General features: G+C 39.7%; 1 protein-coding gene across 2 annotated transcripts in view; it reads right to left on the reverse strand.

The window, feature by feature from the left end:
- XPOT (exportin for tRNA) overlaps window positions 1-20,607 on the reverse strand; it is a gene marked incomplete in the record, with an annotated part of 287,196 nt that overhangs the window by 239,039 nt on the left and 27,550 nt on the right. The window contains 7 exon segments of one of the 2 annotated variants that reach the window (XM_053716839.1): window positions 706-768; window positions 1,063-1,101; window positions 1,664-1,900; window positions 2,128-2,296; window positions 12,873-13,057; window positions 13,317-13,355; window positions 13,449-13,667. In XM_053716839.1, coding sequence (XP_053572814.1) covers window positions 706-768; window positions 1,063-1,101; window positions 1,664-1,900; window positions 2,128-2,296; window positions 12,873-13,057; window positions 13,317-13,355; window positions 13,449-13,667 — 951 coding nt within the window. 2 annotated transcript variants of the gene reach the window in all.

The following is a 20,607-nucleotide window of genomic DNA, read 5'->3' on the forward strand; positions in this document are numbered from 1 at the left end:
CCCAGCTTGGCAATCACAAGAGTAAACTGCTGAAAGGTTGTGTTATCCGCATACTGCATTTGAGTCACTATTTGGCCGGTTTTCCTTCATTGTACTGTTTCGTTTGCATTATAAATAAAAGGTAGCATTATTAAAATTACTTACCATATAGCAAAGAAGAAATTGGACAGGAATGAAACTGCAGCCGGAATTCAGTTCACAGAACTTCCCCCTACAGCATTAGCGGCGCACTGCGCATGCGCAAAACCCGGGAGCGTGTACGGGCGAAAATTACCTGTTAGAGCTGCACAACCATGAAGATACTGGTGACGAAATATGGGAGGGGCAGGTAGACATTTTAAACAGCCAGACTAAACAAAAGTACTAAAAAACTTAGAAACTCTTCAGGCTACTAAATTAGGCTATAGTTCAAATGAATAATCGTTTTGAAAGTTTATAGGAATTTCCTATTTGAAATTTTGGGTTGACTGTCCCTATAAGCACTCAAGGAGCAAGCAAGATATTAGTACGAGGGACATTTATCCCTAAAAAAATAGTTCACCTAAAACTGACTGGCTATATCCCTTTAACAACTCTTAAAGCAGCGCATTAGTTCACATGAAAGTTGATCTAGAAAAAAGGATGTTTGTAAGACTGAGGTCTTACTTATATTCAAGCAGATTTAATTGATTCCAAGTATCACATGCGCCATGAAATTTAACTTACCTCATTTTCAAAGTTATATTCATCATCATAGGTGAGCTTCTTTATGACTGCCAGCATTATAGCCTAAAGAACAAAAAGGATTTCCATGTCAAAATGCACTAAACTAAGTAATCTGAATGCCAATAAACTAGCAGAATTCTCATATTTAGGTTTCACAATATATTACACACACACGATTTGAGCTAGGCACAGCTCGCGTATTATTTCTATGTTTTATCAGCAAGATGAGTTACTTTCTGTGTGTGTGTAGGGCTTGAGTGTGGTGTGTATGGTAAGGTAGCCAAGCATAGCAGTATCCAAGAGCTAATGGGACGTTAGTGTTGTAAAAACACTTACAAATGACAAAATAAATCTTACCTCCACATTAGCTTTTTGTTGGTCTGAAAGCAAGACAATCTATAATAAAGAACAGATTTAATGAATAATCATCAAAATACCATCACTTATTTGAGGAAGATACAATAAAAGACCAAAACAAATATCTAGGATGTCTTGAGTGAGGAGTTGTAAAGAAAAGAAAATAGGGCCATAGGTGGAAAAGTGATGCAACCATTTTTTTTTTTAAAAGACAATCTTATTTCAGCACTTGTTTTAATTATTTTGCGTGATTTACTGTAATTTATTGTACACCTCAGTGATTAAACCCATTTTACAAAATAGTCACGTTGCATATGTAAATTCAGGATAACTACTGTAGGTTGATGGGAACAATACAAATAGCTGTACTCATGCAGCAGTTCGTATTAGACCATTTGGTAAAAAGAAGCAATGGAATATGATATATATATATTTGCTTGTACTGTGGTCACATTAACAGGTCCACAGGCTAACAAACACTCATACACCTTACAGACCAAATACATGAATAGCGCTTCCTACCAGAATTATACACTGATACTCCGTAAACTCAAGGACTTCATTTATTAATAATATTAGCAAACTATAAAATCGAACCTACTTGTTTCAAGATGTGTAAATATTCATAGCAAAACCCAATAATATTGGAAGAGATGTCGTCATCTTCATGAACAAGTAACCGTAACATCAGAGGCACTTTGGATTCAATGGACTGCAGGGTGTCTTGAGCATTCTTCATATCACCAGACTTAACTAGTTTAGTCCAGCTAACTATTAACGATTGGCCCATTCCATTGACAAGCTTTGAGAACCTGGCCAGGAAGTCCACATCTTCCTCCTGGAATGATGGTTTTGTCAGGACACAAATTAGTAACAGCAGGCAAGGAAGCAAAAAAATTCAAACAAATATACAAGCTTCCTAATGGTATCGAGGAAAACACTGCAAAATTAAATCTGAAGGATGCATATGAGCACCAAAAAAAAAAAAAAAAAATAAAAAAAAAATTGATTACAGTATATTTTTATAGACATAAGTTTGGCTGCTATAATGCGCTGGTTACACACCTGATTAATGTTGAAGAATCCTGCAGACTGTAACACTTGACACAAAGATTCCACTAATTTTGTTTTATCAATTGGATCCATTCCCTTATTTACAATTTCATACAAACAGTCACATGCTTCTTCTCGAAGAACTTCTACTGACATGTGACTTAGCAGCATATTAATGAACCTAAAAAATATAAAATGCAAGATTTTTTGTTTATACCAGGACAGTTAAAATGTTACCATATTCAATTTATTCTCTGCCTTTGGCATTACCAAGAGAAACAAAAAGGCATTATGATTTTTTTTTGTTTTTAAACTGCAGTTGCACTAAGCATAGTTTATATCTTTATAACGTTTATATGTGGAAAACGCACATTCAACACATTTAAGAGTATGGTTTATAATATGCAAAAAAATTATGTATCAACAGGTCTTTGCAAGCACTGACCCCCCCTTCTCAATTGTTATTAACAGCTTCCTGATCTATTAAAAAAAACAAAAACAAAAAAAAAAAAACACACAATATAACGCATGTCCTGACTGGCTTGTTAAAGTAACAATATCTATTTTGTAAAAAGGGACATAAGTGTAAAAAAAAAAAATAGCATTATATTATTTTAATGTTGCTAGCATATAGCTATGTACTTAAAAGGGACATTAAACACTAAATAAATGCTAGACAGAATACATTCAAAGAAAAGATTAGTTTGAGAACAACATGTAGATGTATTTTTTAAAGTTTCATTAGCTGTTAAATAGTGACAAAATAAGTAAAGTTTTAGTGTCTATAAAACAGTGGGATATGCCATGTTGTAACAAAGTGAAAGTAAATCCTAGCGTTTTACAAACGCTAGGCTTTACTATTGAAACAAACAAAGGGAACTTTCATTCATGAAGTATAAGATACTTCATGTAGAAAGCTCCTTTATCTGCTACAGCAGCCCACGGCTAAAAAAAAATTTGGCTAAGAGGTGACGTTTTAACCTCTTGGCCAATAGCCGTGCGGTAAATCCGGCTTGGCACTCATGGGAGCCGGATTTACCGCACTGTTATTGGCTAAGAGGTGAAATCGTCACCTCTTAGCCAAAACATTTTTTTAGCCGTGCTCTGCTGTAGGAGCTAAGAGCAGCAATCGATTGAATCAAATAAAGGAGCTTTCTACATGAAGTATCTTATACTTCATGAATGAAAGTGCTCTTTATTTGTTTCAATAGTAAATCCTAGCGTTTGTAAAACGCTAGGATTTACTTTCACTTTAAGTTACCTTCTCTGCTGTGGCCAATTAGGGACAGTTATAAATAGGTCAATAGAGTGTGCAGCCAATGGCTGTGTGGAATATAACAGTGTTCTGCACTTCTATTTCTAACAGGAACTGAAAAGCTCACAATTAAGGGGACAAAATAAATAGTGTATTGCAAAGTTTTGTTTTTTTATATACGATCATTTTATATTACCATCTAAGTGTTTAATGTCCCTTTAATCCCCTTTGCAGGGATTTAAGTCATTGTAGTGCTACGACCTAGCTGCCTATTGGTGAATAAACAATCATTTATTTTTTCATATTTATAACAAAGTAAGCCGTGGTTTCCAGTATTCTGTGAAAATACAGATATTTTGAGTTCCAGTCCTTTCAAATATACCCAGTGTCAGACTCTCTGTATGCTGGAAACCACAGCTAACATTCACTTTTTTAATTCATTTTCCAAACAAAAAACAGGGGGGGGGGGGGGGGGGGGGGGGGGGCTTGTCATTGACGCTCCAGGAGTGCACTTCTGATCTGAAGCTGACTTTAACCATTTTACAGAGTTATATGCAAGCAGTAGGTCAATAATAAAATGATTTCATACATTAAGGCATTTTATTTTTCCACTTTTATGCCACTTTAAATGAGGTAGTGCATGCAATATAAGACAAATGTGCAGTATATAAAAGTATATATAGCAGTATTGTGTTCTTACTCCCTACTTTACAAGTACATTACATACAAAAGTAGATAAAAGTGAGGGTAAATCTGAGCGTTTAAAAAAATGCTAGGATTTACAATTACTAAAAAAAATAAAATTGGACTTTCATTAATCACAGCAATTCTCTTAAAATTGCGCATATAAATCCACATACGACTGAATCCTGATTTATTAATGCAAAGAACGCCTACAATTGGGCACTTTAAAAAAAAAAAAAAAGTAGGTTACATTTGCTAGTTTTAGTCTTATTTCCTAGAGTCTGCCTTAGAATTACGCCCAGTTACCAATTTATAAATGTATAATTTTTTTGCGTCTTTGAAGAACACAAAGTTCGCCTACAAATAAGTGCATTACAGTTCTCCATAGGTAGTGAGGAGAACAGCATTATAAATAATCATGTCTGAGCTCGTATCGTGTTCACATCTATTTTTGATGGAGTACTTTCTGATTTTGGCAGGTCTATCTTTGGCTAGAAACAAGGAAAGGCCTGAGAATGAAGAAAACATGCCCTTGCAAAGGCTCAAAATACAAGGACAAAATATAGAACACACATATGACAAATTGGCCCACAAAGAACGAAAATTCTATTAACTTTAATGTGTTATGGTTACAAAGGGTCATTATTATAACAAAGTTAAGTAAAAAATGTATTGTGATAAGTCTCACTTAATGTGCCTTGCCAGCTCCCAGTAGAGTATTGTTGCTCCATAGCCTACCTAGGTATATTTTTTTCTACGAAAGTTTAAAGTAAACATGCAAGAGAAAAAAGGTTATCATGCAAATTTGCCTCATGTAAAATGAAAATATAACGGATTACTTGAAGATCGCAAAAAACAGCATCTAAAAAAAAAAAAAAAAAAATCCACATACTTGAACAACAACAATTTCCTGATTGATATTCCTGTTAGAAACAACCTTAGGGAGGAACCCAGGTTTGGTACGCAAAACCACCTTATCAGCATGGAACACAAGATAAGGCGAGTCACATTGTAATGCAAATAGTTCAGAAACTCTTCGAGCTGAAGAGATAGCAACTAGAAACAGAACTTTTCAAGATAGAAGCTTAATATCTATGGAATGCATGGGTTCAAACAGAACCCCCTGAAGAACTTTAAGAACTAAATTGAGGCTCCATGGCGGAGCAACAGGTTTAAACACAGGCTTAATTCTAACTAAAGCCTAACAAAAAGCCCGAACGTCTGGGACATCTGCCAGACGCTTGTGCAACAGAATAGACAAAGCCAATATCTGTCCCTTTAAGGAACTAGCGGACACTCCTTTCTCCAATCCTTCTTGGAGAAAAGACAAAATACTAGGAATCCTGACTTACTCCATGAGTAGCCTTTGGATTCACACCAAAAAAGAGATGTAAGCCATATCTTATGATAGATCTTCCTGGTGACAGGCTTTCGAGCCTGAATCAAGGTATCTATGACCGACTCAGAGAAACCCCGCTTTGATAAAATCAAGCGTTCAATCTCAAAGCAGTCAGTTGCAGAGACATTAGATTTGGATGCTTGAATGGACCTTGAATCAAAAGGTCCCGTCTCAGTGGCAGAGTCCATGGTGGCAGAGATGACATGTCCACCAGGTCTGCATACCAAGTCCTGCGTGGCCACGCAGGCACTATCAAAATCACCAAAGCTCTCTCCTGTTTGATTCTGGCAATCAGACGCGGAAGGAGAGGGAATGGTGGAAACACATAAGCCAGGTTGAACGACCAGGGTACTGCTAGAGCATCTATCAGTACTGCCTGAGGATCCCTTGACCTGGATCCGTAACGAGGAAGTATGGCGTTCTGACGAGACGCCATCAGATCCAATTCGGGTGTGCCCCATAGCTGAACCAGTTGAGCAACCACCTCCGTATGGAGCTCCCACTCCCCCGGATGAAAAGTCTGACGACTTAGAAAATCTGCCTCCCAGTTCTCCACCCCTGGGATATAGATCGCTGATAGATGGCAAGAGTGAGCCTCTGCCCATCGGATTATCCTGGAAACTTCTATCATCGCCAAGGAACTCCTTGTTCCCCACTGATGATTGATATAAGCTACAGTCGTGATGTTGTCCGACTGAAACCTGATGAATCCGGCCGAAGCCAGCCGAGGCCACGCCTGAAGAGCATTGAATATCGCTCTTAATTCCAGAATATTTATCGGTAGGAGGGCCTCCTCCTGAGTCCACAAACCCTGTGCTTTCAGGGAATTCCAGACTGCACCCCAGCCCAGTAGGCTGGCGTCCGTAGTCACAATAACCCCCGCTAGCCTGCGGAAACATTCCCTTGGACAAATGATCCTGTGACAACCACCAAAGAAGAGAGTCTCTGGTCTCTTGATCCAGATTTATCTGAGGAGATAAATCTGCATAATCCCCATTCCACTGTTTGAGCATGGATAGTTGCAGTGGTCTGAGATGCAAGCGAGCAAACGGAACTATGTCCATTGCCGCTACTATAAGTCCGATTACCTCCATACACTGAGCCACTGACGGCTGAGGAATGGAATGAAGAGCTCAGCAGGTGGTTAAAATCTTTGATTTCCTGACCTCCGTCAGAAATATTTTCATGTCCACCGAATCTATCGGAGTTCCCAGGAATGGAACTCTTGAGAGGAATAAGAACTCTTTCACGTTCATCTTCCACCCATGAGATCTTAGAAAGGCCAACAACTAAGTCCGTGTGAGACTTGGCAAGTTGGAAAGTCGACGCTTGAATTAAGATGTCGTCTAGTTAAGGCGCCACTGCTATGCCCCTCGGCCTTAGGACTGCCAGAAGGGACCCTAGCACCTTTGTGAAGATTCTTGGCGCTGTGGCCAACCCGAAGGGAAGAGCCACAAACTGGTAATGCCTGTCCAGAAAGGCAAACCTGAGGAAGTGGTGATGATCTTTGTGGATAGGAATGTGTAGATATGCATCCTTTAGATCCACGGTAGTCATATTGACCCTCCTGGATCATTGGAAAAATAGTCCGAATGTTCTCCATCTTGAAGGATGGAACTCTTAGGAATTGGTTTAGGATCTTGAGATCTAGAATTGGTCTGAAGGTTCCCTCTTTTTTGAGAACCACAAACAGATTGGAGTAGAAACCGTGCCCCTGTTCTGTTTTCGGAACTGGGCAGATCCCTCCCATGGTAAAAAGGTCTTCTACACAGCATAAGAACGCCTCTTTTTGTCTGGTTTACAGACAATTGAGAAAGATGGAACCCCCCCCCCCCCCTTGGAGGAGAATCTTTGAAATCTAGGAGATACCCCTGGGTTACAATTTCTACGGCCCAGGAGTCCTGAACGTCTCTTGCCCAGGCCTGAGCAAAGAGAGAAAATCTGCCCCCTACTTGATCCGGTCCCGGATCGGGGGCTACCCCCTTCATACCGTCTTAGTGGCAGCAGCAGGCTTTTTGGCCTGTTTACCCTTGTTCAAAGCCTGGTTAGGTCTCCAGGTTGGCTTGGATAGAGCAAAGTTCCCCTCTTGCTTTGCAGCAGCGGAAGAGGAAGCAGACCACCCTTGAAGTTTTGAAAAGAACGAAAATTATTTTGTTTGGTCCTTGTTTTATTTGACTTATCTTGAGGGAGGGCATGACCCTTCCCTCCAGTGATGTCTGAAATTATCTCTTTCAGTGCAGGCCTTTTGAAAAGGATGGTCAAAAGCTTAAAATTTAGATGACACATCAGCTGACCAGGACTTGAGCCATAACGCTCTTCGCGCTAAAATGGCAAAACCTGAATTCTTTGCCGCTAACTTAGCAAGATGAAAAGCGGCATCTGTAATAAAAGAATTAGCCAACTTAAGGGCCTTAATTCTGTCCAAAATATCATCTAGTGGGGTCTCCATCTGAAGAGCCTCAAACCAAAAAAGCAGCTGCAGTGGTTACCGGAACAATGCACGCTATAGGTTGAAGAAGAAAACCCTGATGAACAAAAATTTTCTTTAGGAGACCCTCTAATTTTTTATCCATAGGATCAATGAAAGCACAACTGTCTTCAATAGGTATAGTTGTACGCTTAGCCAGAGTAGAAATAGCTCCCTCCACCTTAGGGACAGGATGCCATGAGTCCCTCATGGTGTCAGATATGGGAAACATTTTCTTAAAAACAGGAGGGGAAGCGAACGGAATACCTGGTCTATCCCACTCCTTAGTAACAATGTCCGAAATCCTCTTAGGGACTGGAAAAACCATCAGTGTAATCAGGAACCTCTAAATATTTGTCCATTTTACACAATTTCTCTGGAACGACAATAGGGTCACAATCATCCAGAGTAGCTAAAACCTCCCTGAGCAATAAACGGAGGTGCTCTAGCTTAAATTTAAATGCCGTCATATCTGAATCTGTCTGAGGGAACTTCTTTCCTGAATCAGAAATCTCTCCCTCAGACAGCAAATCCCTCATCCCTACCTCAGAACATTGTGAGGGAATATCGGATACGGCTACTAAAGCGTCAGAAGGCTCAGCATTTGTTCTTAACCCAGAGCTACTGCGCTTCCCTTGCAACCCTGGCAGTTTAGATAAAACCTCTGTGAGGGTAGTATTCATAACTGAAGCCATATCTTGCAAGGTGAAAAAATTAGATGCACTAGAAGTACTTGGCGTCGCTTGTTCGGGCGTAACTGGTTGTGACACTTGGGGAGAACTAGATGGCGAAACCTGATTTACTTCTGTCTGAGAATCATTTAATGCCAAATTCTTATAAGTCAAAAAATGCTGTTTGCAATTTATAGACATATCAGTACAATTGGCACACATTCTTAGAGGGGGTTACACAATGGCTTCTAAACAAATTGAACAATGAGTTTCCTCAGTGTCAGACATGTTTAACAGGCCAGTAATGAAGCAAGCAAGCTTGGAAAACACTTTAACCCCTTAAGGACCAAGGACGTACGCCACACGTCCTCAAAAAAAATACACTTAATGACCGAGGACGTGTGGCGTACGTCCTTGGTCTGGAAAGCAGCTGGAAGCGATCCTGCTCGCTTCCAGCTGCTTTCCGGTTATTGCAGTGATGCCTCGATATGGAGGCATCCTGCAATAACCCCCCTTGGCCATCCGATGCAGAGAGAGACACTCTGTGGCCCTCTCTGCACCGGACATCGATGGCCGGTATTGTTGGTGGGTGGGAGCAAGTCTGGGAGGCGGGTGGGCGGCCATCGATGTGCCCAGTGGAGTGGAGGGGGGCGGGAGCGCGCGCGTGCACGGGGGGCGGCGGGCGGGCGCGTGCACGGGGCGGGAGCGGGAGGGAACCGCTACACTACAGAAAAATAAAGTTTAAAAAGTACATCAAAATAACTTTTTGAAAGCTGTAAATAACAGCTAAGAGATGTGGAAGGGGTGGGGGGTTGATCTTGGGGGGGGGGGAAGCTACACTGCAGAAAAGGGTTTTTTTTTTTTTTTTAAAAAAAGGCACATTTTTTCACTAAACTGGGTACTGGCAGACAGCTGCAAGTACCCAAGATGGCGCCCATTAAGGCAGAGGGGGAGGGTTAGAGAGCTCTATGGTGGGGGATCAGTAAGGTTGGGGGCTAAGGGAGGATCCTACACAGCAGCATATGTAAATATGCTAAAAAAAAAAAAAAAAAAAAAGCCCAAATATAGCTTTTATTTTAGTACTGGCAGAGTTTCTGCCAGTACTTAAGATGGCGGGGACAATTGGGGGGTGGGGGAGGGAAGAGAGCTGTTTGGGAGGGATCAGGGGGTCTCATGTTTCAGGTGGGAGGCTGAGCTCTACACTAAAGCTAAAATTAACCCTGCAAGCTCCCTACAAGCTACATAATTAACCCCTTCACTGCTAGCCATAATACACGTGTGAAATGCAGCGGCATTTGGCGGCCTTCTAATTACCAAAAAGCAACGCCAAAGCCATATATGTCTGCTATTTCTGAACAAAGGGGATCCCAGAGAAGCATTTACAACCATTTGTGCCATAATTGCACAAGCTGTTTGTAAATGATTTCAGTGAGAAACCTAAAATTGTGAAAAATTTTACGTTTTTTTTTAATTTGATCGCATTTGGCGGTGAAATGGTGGCATGAAATATACCAAAATGGGCCTAGATCAATACTTTGGGATGTCTACTAAAAAAAATTATATACATGTCAATGGATATTCAGAGATTCCTGAAAGATATTAGTGTTCTAATGTAACTAGCGCTAATTTTGAAAAATAATGGTTTGGAAATAGCAAAGTGCTACTTGTATTTATGGCCCTATAACTTACAAAAAAAGCAAAGATGTAAACATTGGGTATTTCTAAACTCAGGACAAAATTTAGAAACTATTTAGCACGGGTGTTTTTTGGTGGTTGTAGATGTGTAACAGATTTTGGGGGTCAAAGTTAGAAAAAGTGTGTTTTTTTCAATTTTTTCCTCATATTTTATAATTTTTTTTATAGTAAATTATAAGATATGATGAAAATAATGGTATCTTTAGAAAGTCCATTTAATGGCGAGAAAAACGGTATATAATATGTGTGGGTACAGTAAATGAGTAAGATGAAAATTACAGCTAAACACAAACACCGCAAAAATGTAAAAATAGCCTTGGTCCCAAACGGACAGAAAATGGAAAAGTGCTGTGGTCATTAAGGGGTTAATGAAAAAAACACAATTTGCAAAAACGGTACTGTACCTTTAAGAGAAAAAAAAGGCATACACAAACTGCAAAACAGGATAAAATTGCTTCAAAAATTCCGAAATTTTAACAGTGTACCCACTAAGCTTTAGAAGGATTGCACCACAAGTAACAAAGCAATAGACACCCAAATGAAAAAAAACGGATTGATAATTGTCTAAAACCGGTTAAAAACCCCTAAAGCACCTTGCCACAGCTCTGCTGTGGCCCTACCTGCCCTTAGGAAGCGATAATATGGGGTTTAAAGCTTCAATTAGTCCCTCAGAAGACTCTCAGGACCTCAGAAGTTGCTTGCTGCTTGTAAATGTAGGCCCTGCCCACCTCACTCGATGTTGCTGGGGCCTACACAAAACTAACAAACCCTGCCTGAAAGCCATGTGGGTTATAAACAACCCCAAAGAACCCTCAAGCAAATATCCCATAAAATGTTACTCCCAGACACAAAAACGTTTGTCCCAAATTCACATAACAAACTGAGTGCCCACAAAAAATTAACCCTTTATGCAAGCTAGTAAAACCCTCTGATGACACTAGGATTACTGCTTACCCTTCCCCTAATGGGGACACTGTCAGCCTTTCTGAGTTAACACAGTCTCTGCAGAAAATATGACTGAACATACCTCATTGCCGTATAGCAAGAAACCGTTCCTCACACTGAAGTTTTCCTGTACTCCTCAGCTTCTGTGAGAACAGCAGTGGACCTTAGTTACAAATGCTAAGATCAGCATCCTCCAGGCAGAAATCTTCATCTATGTCCTGCCTGAGAGTAAATAGTACAACACCGGTACCATTTAAAAATAACAAACACTTGATTGAAGATAAAATAAAACTAACAGTTTAACACCTCTTCACTTTATCCTTCCTGCTTAGAGCCAGCAAAGAGAATGACTGGGGGTGGAGTTAAGGGGGGAGCTATATAGACAGCTCTGCTGTGGTGCTCTCTTTGCAACTTCCTGTCAGGAAGGACAATATCCCACAAGTTAGGATGAATCCGTGGACTCGGTACATCTTGCAAAAGAAATAAGATTCACCGATTTAGACCCATGAGAGGTCTTGTACTGTTTCCAATTACCTTAATATACTTTTTATATCTTACAGAGGTCCAAGAGTGGCCTTATAGCTCTTTAGAGCAGTGCTTTCCAAACTGTGTGTCGGGACACACTAGTGTGTCGGCAGCAGTGTGTAGGTGTGTCCCTGCTTCAGCACAATTTTTTTTAAATTTTGATTTTTTTGGTTTCCGACTTTCTGCCTGCCTGCTACGCATATCACATGGTTGACACGTGATTGATACCTAGTGGGTCACAGATCATCTTAACCACTTGGCGCAGCTCAGTGGGAACTGAAACTATTCCCATTGGCGGCTTTGGCGGGACATTGGCTCCTGACTGCACGTGAAGTCTCCTTTCCTTAATTGGCTCGTGACTGCATGTGTAGTCAGTGAGTGGAACAGCAGTGTGTTTGCAGCACAGATAGTAGTCAATCGGACTCACAGCGCTCTGAGGGCGGCAGCTTAAATGCTGAGCTTAAGTCAGAAGTCAAAGTGGGTTTTTTTTGCAGCTAGCTCCCAGTAGTGCATTGCTGCTCCTGCTCTTGATATATGGATATGAAGTGGAAGCTTAAAAATGCTTGATGATGAAATGCAAGTGTCTTTATCTAATATTTCACCAAATATTCAGAAACTGTGTTCATCCTATCAACCTCATACACCCCATTAAAATAGTAAGTAGCTATTGGTGTTAAACTTTTTTTTAATTCTTGCACATACATACTGTTACTTGTAAAAACATGTAATTATTATATAATTTATGTATGTGTCCGTATCTCTTATTAACTTCCTTTTTGCTAGTACAACTGAATTAATTACTTTGTCGCGAAATGATGTAGGTCTAAAAAGTGTGTCACCAACATGAAAAGTTTGGAAAGCTCTGCTTTAGAGGGTAAATAGTTTGATAGACATAATTTACACGTCCTGTTCTCACAAATGTCTTGCAACTTTGATTTTCTTATTTAAGTTTGCTCATTGATATGAGGTCTTGAAATTACTTATTTGTATATTATGTATTGACATTTCAGTATTGTATACCTTAAAGTGAATCTCAATAAAAAATATAATTAAGGATTGGCAACAACTGCACATTAAATGGAAAACAAAAAAAACCATGCAATGAATAAGACAAACCTGTCGTTAGCAATCAATGTTAAATCTATCCAAGAGACATAAGCCCCTATTACTTCAAGGCACTGGCATGTCAATTCAGAATGACTGCGCTGATATGTTTGCAGAATTTGGTGCCAAGACTCTACTAGGTTTGGAATACACTGCTCCCTCATTGCATCTTTCAATAATGTGTTCCTTCGTGCTTCCTAGAAATAAAAAAAAAAAAAAAAAAAAAAAAGAAGAACTACATTTTTTTCCATGTGTTTACCAAACAGAAATTTACATTATCAAACTTACACAGCAATAAATAATAATGAATTGTAGTATAATACAACAGAACTGACAGTTTCTGCTGCAGTACTAATACATTCTAAAGTAAGAAAGAGCAGTATAAAAAACCCTTATACTTCCAAATGCCTTATTTTAAACAGACATACTAATGTAAAGTACTGATCACAAACTGACCTCTGAAGCTCTCTCTCTCCCAACACAGCAACTTTTGTACTAAGATAAAAAGGTCTAGACGTTAGAAAATGAATTTTAATACATGACATTATACTATTAGAATTATTACAGAAAAGGTAAAACTATGCTTACCTCTGATGTATGAATTATATCTCGATCCACTACTTCTTCATCAATGGCCATTAAGATTCTGAGGTAAAGGTCTACACCTCTGGGATTAAGGCCTACAATTGATAAAATATCATAGAAGAATTTGGGCCATGTTGTGAGGTACTCGGTCACAAACACCAAGGCAAATACTTGTGCCGCTTTGTTTCGGATAAAGGTTTTCTCTGGTTGCGCATTTAGCATCTGTAGGAAGAAAAAAAGAAAAAAAAAAAAAAAGGCAAATCAATACATATATTTAGTATTAAAACATTACAAAAGCCTATGTGTGTATTCTGCATGCAAGGATCTGCAGAGGATGGTGAAATAAGGCACAGTACTAACATTCTATCAGACAAATGGATACAAGTCAGAAACTATTGCCATCCGTATACATTTTATTACCATTTCCTCAGAACAGTAAAACTTTGTTTTGGATTTAAAAAAAATAAATAAAAAAAAGAGCGTTACAGTCCAACATCTCATGGAGGCAATTTACTATGTCCTGGATAAGCACATACAGCACGGTCATTGTGTTGCACATCAAACCCTCTTTACGCTGCAGTTTCTAGTTATGATCTTAGAGGGAGATAAGGCACTGCTAACAGTTAGGCCAATATTTTAACAAATCAAGATCTAACGTTGTATTACAGACTGACAGTATCAGCAAAATAAGTTAGATATGTTAAACAATTTAACAAGTCATGGGTGATCAAATTATATAGTCATTTCTATATTCTAGTTCAGCTACATAAAGGGAATGTGTACGTTAAAATGTATTTCTTCTTAATGAGTTCCCATCGGCTTCTTATACCAGTTGCAGAGTATTAAATGTATGGGAAAGTGCTTTTATTTTTGTAAATAGCTGGTTTTGTTCATTGAAGCCACCAACCATTGTTCTCAAGAATATTCCCATTTAAATGGGCTAAACAAGGAGAAACAACAAATCCCCTTATCTTACCCGTCTCTATATAAACAATAGTCAATATTTGGGTACTGGTTTTTTTCTTCTCATTATGGGTGGGGGTTCCAATGAGCAAAACAAGTTATTATATTTGCCTACACCTAAATGAACAATTTCCAATACATTTAATACTATGAAGCTGGTATAACAAGTTATTGGAAATATTTATAAGTAAAAACAAATTTTAAAGTACAGTGTCCCTTTAAATGAACAACCAAGGGGCGGCGCCTAGCCATGTACAGGAATGGTCGCATAGCTGTAATGCTCCGTGCAGGATATATGGCAGAGGAGTAATAGACACGGTCTAGCTGGACACACTAACACCAACTACCCTAATTGACCCCTAGAAAGATTGTGGGAATCAGCGGATGGCTCCACATATCAGTCCCGAGCGCGCACAGCGAAGATAAATGTGAAAGAACTCAGGGTGCAAATGGAGTCAGCGCCATTTTGACACGCCACGAGGGATAACGGACCAACACAGTAATATACAGAGCCGACAGCAGATGAGAACAAATAGAGATCAGGGTCTCTGGGGCAGTAACCTGCTCTGCAAACTGGTACTGGGACTCTGTGTAACAGCAGGAGAACGATATCAGAGGGTAAGGCTTCAGCTCAATTACATGATAACATGCAGCGCTATCAAAGATAGTCTAACTTGACTGCACTCCCTCGCTCAGAAAATTAAATATAACAAGCCCCCCCAAATACTAAATACACTACTGACTAAACTGTACAATAGGGGGTGAGAGACCCTGGAAAGCTGTAAGGCTATAAGAATACACCGGAAGATGGGTTAAAACCCGACAGGTCTCACATTAATCTTGGGGGGCAGCGATGCTGGTAGGATAAAGACACTGCTTAACTGGGGTAAAGAAGTCATAGGAACATTAATACACACGCAACTGCCAAGAGTCTGAGAAATATCATACAGCCTCACTCCATTTGAGCTCTCACGGATAACACTGTCACATACGGAGATAACCATGGCTGCTAGGAAGCCACATAAAACACCCTCTGCTGGAAGATCAGCAACAGCAAGCTTGTTTTTCAGGCCTTCTAAAGGGAGAAAAAGCAGCAGAACCGCAAGAGACAGATCGGGAGGCCGATATAGAGGCAGACACAGATCCGCAAAGTAGCGCCATAGATCCAGCCCCAGTCACAAAAGAAGATATCAAAGCTCTCGAAGCAGGACTTTAATAAAAATTTTGAGAAAATGTGGGACAAGATGGACTCTTTTCAAACCACAATTACTAATAGCTTAGCAGAGTTCAGACGTGAAATATCAGACCTGGGTACAAGGGTGATGGCACTCGAAGATAACGAGGACACAATGGAAGAAAATATATCAGCCATATCTCAGAAATCAGCAAGAAATAGATATTCTCCACGACAAAATGGAGGATTTAGAGAATCGCTCTCGTAGAAGCAATATACGCATTAAGGGAGTCCCTGAGACAATTACTCACTTAGATTTACAAAACTATCTCAAAGGGCTGTTCCAGGCAATCACAGGCAGTGAGACAGAAGACAACTTCCAGCTGGAAAGAGCACATAGGGCCCTCAAAGCCAAACCAAAAGGAGACTACCCACCCAGGGACATAATAGTCAAGATGCTCAGGTTCCCAGAAAAAGAAGCCTTTCTACAGGCAGCGAGGAAGAATCCCACCTTCAAGTACCAAGGAGTAGTGGTCCAATTCTATCAGGACTTGTGTGTCCGCACTTTACAGTGAAGGGGTTCACTGAGACCACTTACTCAGCTGCTTCGCAAGAACCAAATTAACTATCGATGGGGCTTCCCCTTTGCCCTATGTATCCTGCATGAAGGCAAAACCCGGACGATACGAGACAGACAAGATATACCCGAAATCTGTGCTTATCTTAATCTGGAGGCCCCAGACTTACAGCCCAGCCAAGCAACTCCTGAGAGGGAAGGCAACAGGCAGAAAACAGAAACAAGCAAGAAGCCAAAGTGGACGAAAGTTCCCAAAAAGAAACCGAAAAGAAAGCGGCGGAATCAGTGACTGCAAGAAGGCATCTAAGGTTTTCCCTCAACAGTTCCCCATGGATGCAAGAAGCAGATGAGTATAAAGAGAAAAAATGTTTAGAGACTTTGTATTTTCCCTACTGCAGAGACTATAGACTTCCTCAAATATAGGGAACGATTAATAAGCAGAGTCAATGGTAATGCTGTAACTAGGTCTTAGAACGATCCTCATGTGATGGAACCTGATTAGGTTTCTAAGTTAAACATAATTGGGTGAGATCAGGAGATAGGGGAAACCCTCATAAATAAAGAATCTCAGATGGTAAATCCCTTTTTATGTATTAAGAAGAGATATTATTGATGATGCTGATTACACCATTAACCACACCGTTAGGTGTCCTAGAAAAAGGTTATCCTTTAATGCCAAAACTGAAACTACAGTATACAAGTTAAAACTGCACTAATAGTTGAGTTTATTCTATTTTTGGATGTCTATGCAAAGTTTAATCTATGTTCAGGAGCTCCTCCTGAAATCTCATTTCTGTTATTTTTGTTTTTACAGGTTGCTGTTTATTATTTATTGTTATTTATGTGTGGTCACTAGGGTCTCTGGAAGGTACATAACAGTCATTCAACCCAATAAGGTCCAATCTAACACTAAGGTTCATAAGATGCAACGGCCTAACAAAAACAAATGACACAGGCACCACTCACTATCCTCTCACATAATGTGAGGGGTTTAAACACTAATATAAAACGCAAGGTGGCTCTCAATCAATATATCAAACTAAGAGCGAAAATTATATTTCTACAAGAGACCCACTTTACGCAAACTAGAATACCCACATTTTGGCACAAACACTTCCCCATTCACTACCACTCAACCACAGACAAAAAAAATAAGAGGAGTATCTATCCTCATTCACTCATCCCTTCAGTTTGCAACAGAGGAAGTGACAACAGACCCGGAGGGTAGATATATTATTGTCAGAGGGAGAATACAAGACACAAGGGTAACTATGTAATGTATACGCGCCAAACGAGCAGCAACACATTTTTTCACCAGATCTCACACCACCTCACCCAATGGTCCCAGACCAGAACAATCTTGGCGGGTGACTTTAATATCACATTGACACCTAAGCTGGGAACGCCGGGGAATAAAATCTCACATAAGCAACTCAGGAAGATATCCATTGCCAAATCTATACAAGAAATGGTAAATATACATAACTTAGTGGACACTTGGGAAACATTATATGGCAATACAACAGATCATACTTACTATTCACATGCGCACAATAAATACACCAGACTAGACTATATTTTGGTAAGCCAGACCCTTATCCCCAACATCACAAACTCACATATTCACCCTTGTGTGTGGTCTGACCACTCGGTGGTTCAGACGGAGCTGACAGGTCTAATCGGTTCTCAGAGACAGAGATCCTGGACTTATGACCCGAACCTATTGGGCAAAGAATTCATTCACAAGAAGACGCTTAAAAACATGACAGAATACTGGCAAAATAATGAGAACTCCACTATTAACCCGATCTCCTCCTGGGCAGCACACAAACCATTTATTAGGGGGATTCTGATTAAAGAAAAAGCAAAACTAGTTAGAATAACTAATAACACCATAGACCAGCTCCAGGCAGAGATTCAGTCTCTGGAGACACAACACAGACGAACACGATCCTCCACCGTATTTGAGATACTCCAAACTAAGAGAAGAATTCAGGAGAAAGTCTTAAACGATTCAGCCATTAGAGCCATTCAGAGATTAAAGACCAACTATTAAGGGATTATATTCTCTACCCATGGCTACGATTAGTGCAGCAGGATATCAAATCGAGACCTATAAAGATAAGAAACGGCGCAAGACAAGGCTGTCCATTGTCTCCACTCCTGTTTGCATTATGTATCGAGCCTCTTGCTTCCAGTATTAGGTGTTCAGAAGATATCAGGGGGGTCAATATAGGTCAATCTGAATACAAGTTGTCGCTCTTTGCCGATGATATACTATTGACATTGACTAAGCCTCTAGATTCTTTAACATACCTTTACAGGACCCTGCAGACCCTGCAAGAGTTCTCTAGAATATCAGGATATAAAATTAATTTGGAGAAGTGCGAAGCATTGTCACTATCGCTACCCCCCCCAAAAAAAAAAAACTGATAGAGATCAATTTCAACCTTAAGTGGGTAAAAAACTCTCTCTCATATTTGGGGACCAAAATATCAGATTCCTATGATAAATTATATACCTTAAACTATATCCCACTATATAAGACCATAAGAAAAAATATTGGGAAATGGAAGGGAGGCGGCTTTTCTTGGTATGGGCGACTATCAACTATCAAAATGAATATATTCCCCAGGATATTATATTTATTTAGGGCTCTTCCGATCAAAATCCCCTCTCCAGACATACAAAGACTACAGTCTGATCTACACTCTTTTCTCAGAGGAGATAGAAAGGCTAGAATAGCACCACATGTTCTTGCACACCATAGACAACTAGGAGGAGTAGGCCTTCCTAATTTAGCTGACTATTATCAGGCTGCGCGACTTGCCCAGGACGCTCTCTTGAGTAAACAATCGAGTAATGTGATATGGACACAGATAGAGAGAGATATGTATAGACAGGAATACTCAGACGATATCCTATGGAAGTTAGGTGGACAGGGGCCAAATACTAGGGCTAAACTTCCCACTACTCTACATACTGTCTCTGTCTGGAAATCAGTGACCAAAAACCAGACTCTTATTCCAACGAATACCTGGGCCAAACCGTTAAGGCTTCTTCTACCAAGAGAGATACAGGGTCCACTAAAGAAATGGGCGAACAAGGGGCTTTACAGAGTCGCAGACTTTTTGCCGAACGGGCGCTTGATACTGTTTAATCAATTACAAGACATCATTCACCCACATAAATTACACTGGTTCATATATCTACAAATATCGTCAGCCCTGAATAAACTTCTTACACAACATACAACAAGGCCAAAGACCACTCTAGAGAGACTATGCATGACTCTGAATAGAGAAAAACAAACAATTTCTAGACTATATTTAGACATCCAAGAAAACAAAGGTAACACTAAGTCCAACCTAATGTTAAAGTGGGAATCAGAGTTAGGGCTTACCATTCCAAGAGAGGAATGGATACAAATCTTTTCTGACTCATGTAGAGGCCTGATTAGTGCGGACCTTAGGGAAAACACTATCAAGACTTCATTTAGGTGGTATTTGACCCCAATAAGAACATCTCACTTCTCCCCTAAGGATTCCAGACTCTGCTACAGAGGATGTGGAGAACAAGGTTCATATATACATATGTGGTGGAGTTGCCCCATAATAAAAAACACATGGACCCAACTGAATAATTTGTTGGGCCAACTACTTGAGGAACACATAACATTAACAATCCCTCAGGCACTTCTAAACAGGAGGCTCGACCATTTTAATTTGGCAATTAATAAATTTATTAAAATTCTATGCACGGCAACTAGGACTTGTATAGCGCGACACTGGAAAGTTGGAGCTCCCACGTGGAGAGAAGTGATAGACAAAATCCAAGATATATATCTAATGTCAGAAGGGACTGCCCGGATACAGAGTAATCATGACCAGTTTCAGAAGGTTTGGTTTTATTGGATCATGAACAGAAGTTCAGGAAGGGAAAGTCACACAAGGGAATAGAGAGAGGTTTCTAGGAACTCCTAATACAAGACAGGAGAGTTAATGGGGAGAATGAAAACTTAGTATTCTAACACTAATAACCAAGAGACCCAACAGTAGATGTTCATCAGATACTATTGAAAAGAAAGAAAAGACCACACATTTTAGTCTGATTTAAAATGTTTATTAAGTTTTTTTTATTAGGTTTTAATGTTGTTACATAAAAGAGAAAAATTATCTTAAGGCACCAGAAGGAACATACAGCAGGTCATGCAACCCCGACTTAATCATTGATCATTCTTGAGTGCCAGGAAAAACAATAAGGATAGGGAGGAAGCAAGGACATATAGACTTTAATGTCAATGGAGATGATGGCCATTACAACACCTGTCCACCATGATTGAAAAAGTATTAACAAAAATGGTTTGAATACCCCTATCTTACTATGCATGTGCCCTTTTTAAGTTATGGAAAGCTACTGAATGAAACTATATGATTCATGTATAAAAG

The sequence above is a fragment of the Bombina bombina genome, chromosome 6 (genome assembly GCF_027579735.1).
Source record: "Bombina bombina isolate aBomBom1 chromosome 6, aBomBom1.pri, whole genome shotgun sequence".
Classification (NCBI taxonomy): domain Eukaryota; kingdom Metazoa; phylum Chordata; class Amphibia; order Anura; family Bombinatoridae; genus Bombina; species Bombina bombina.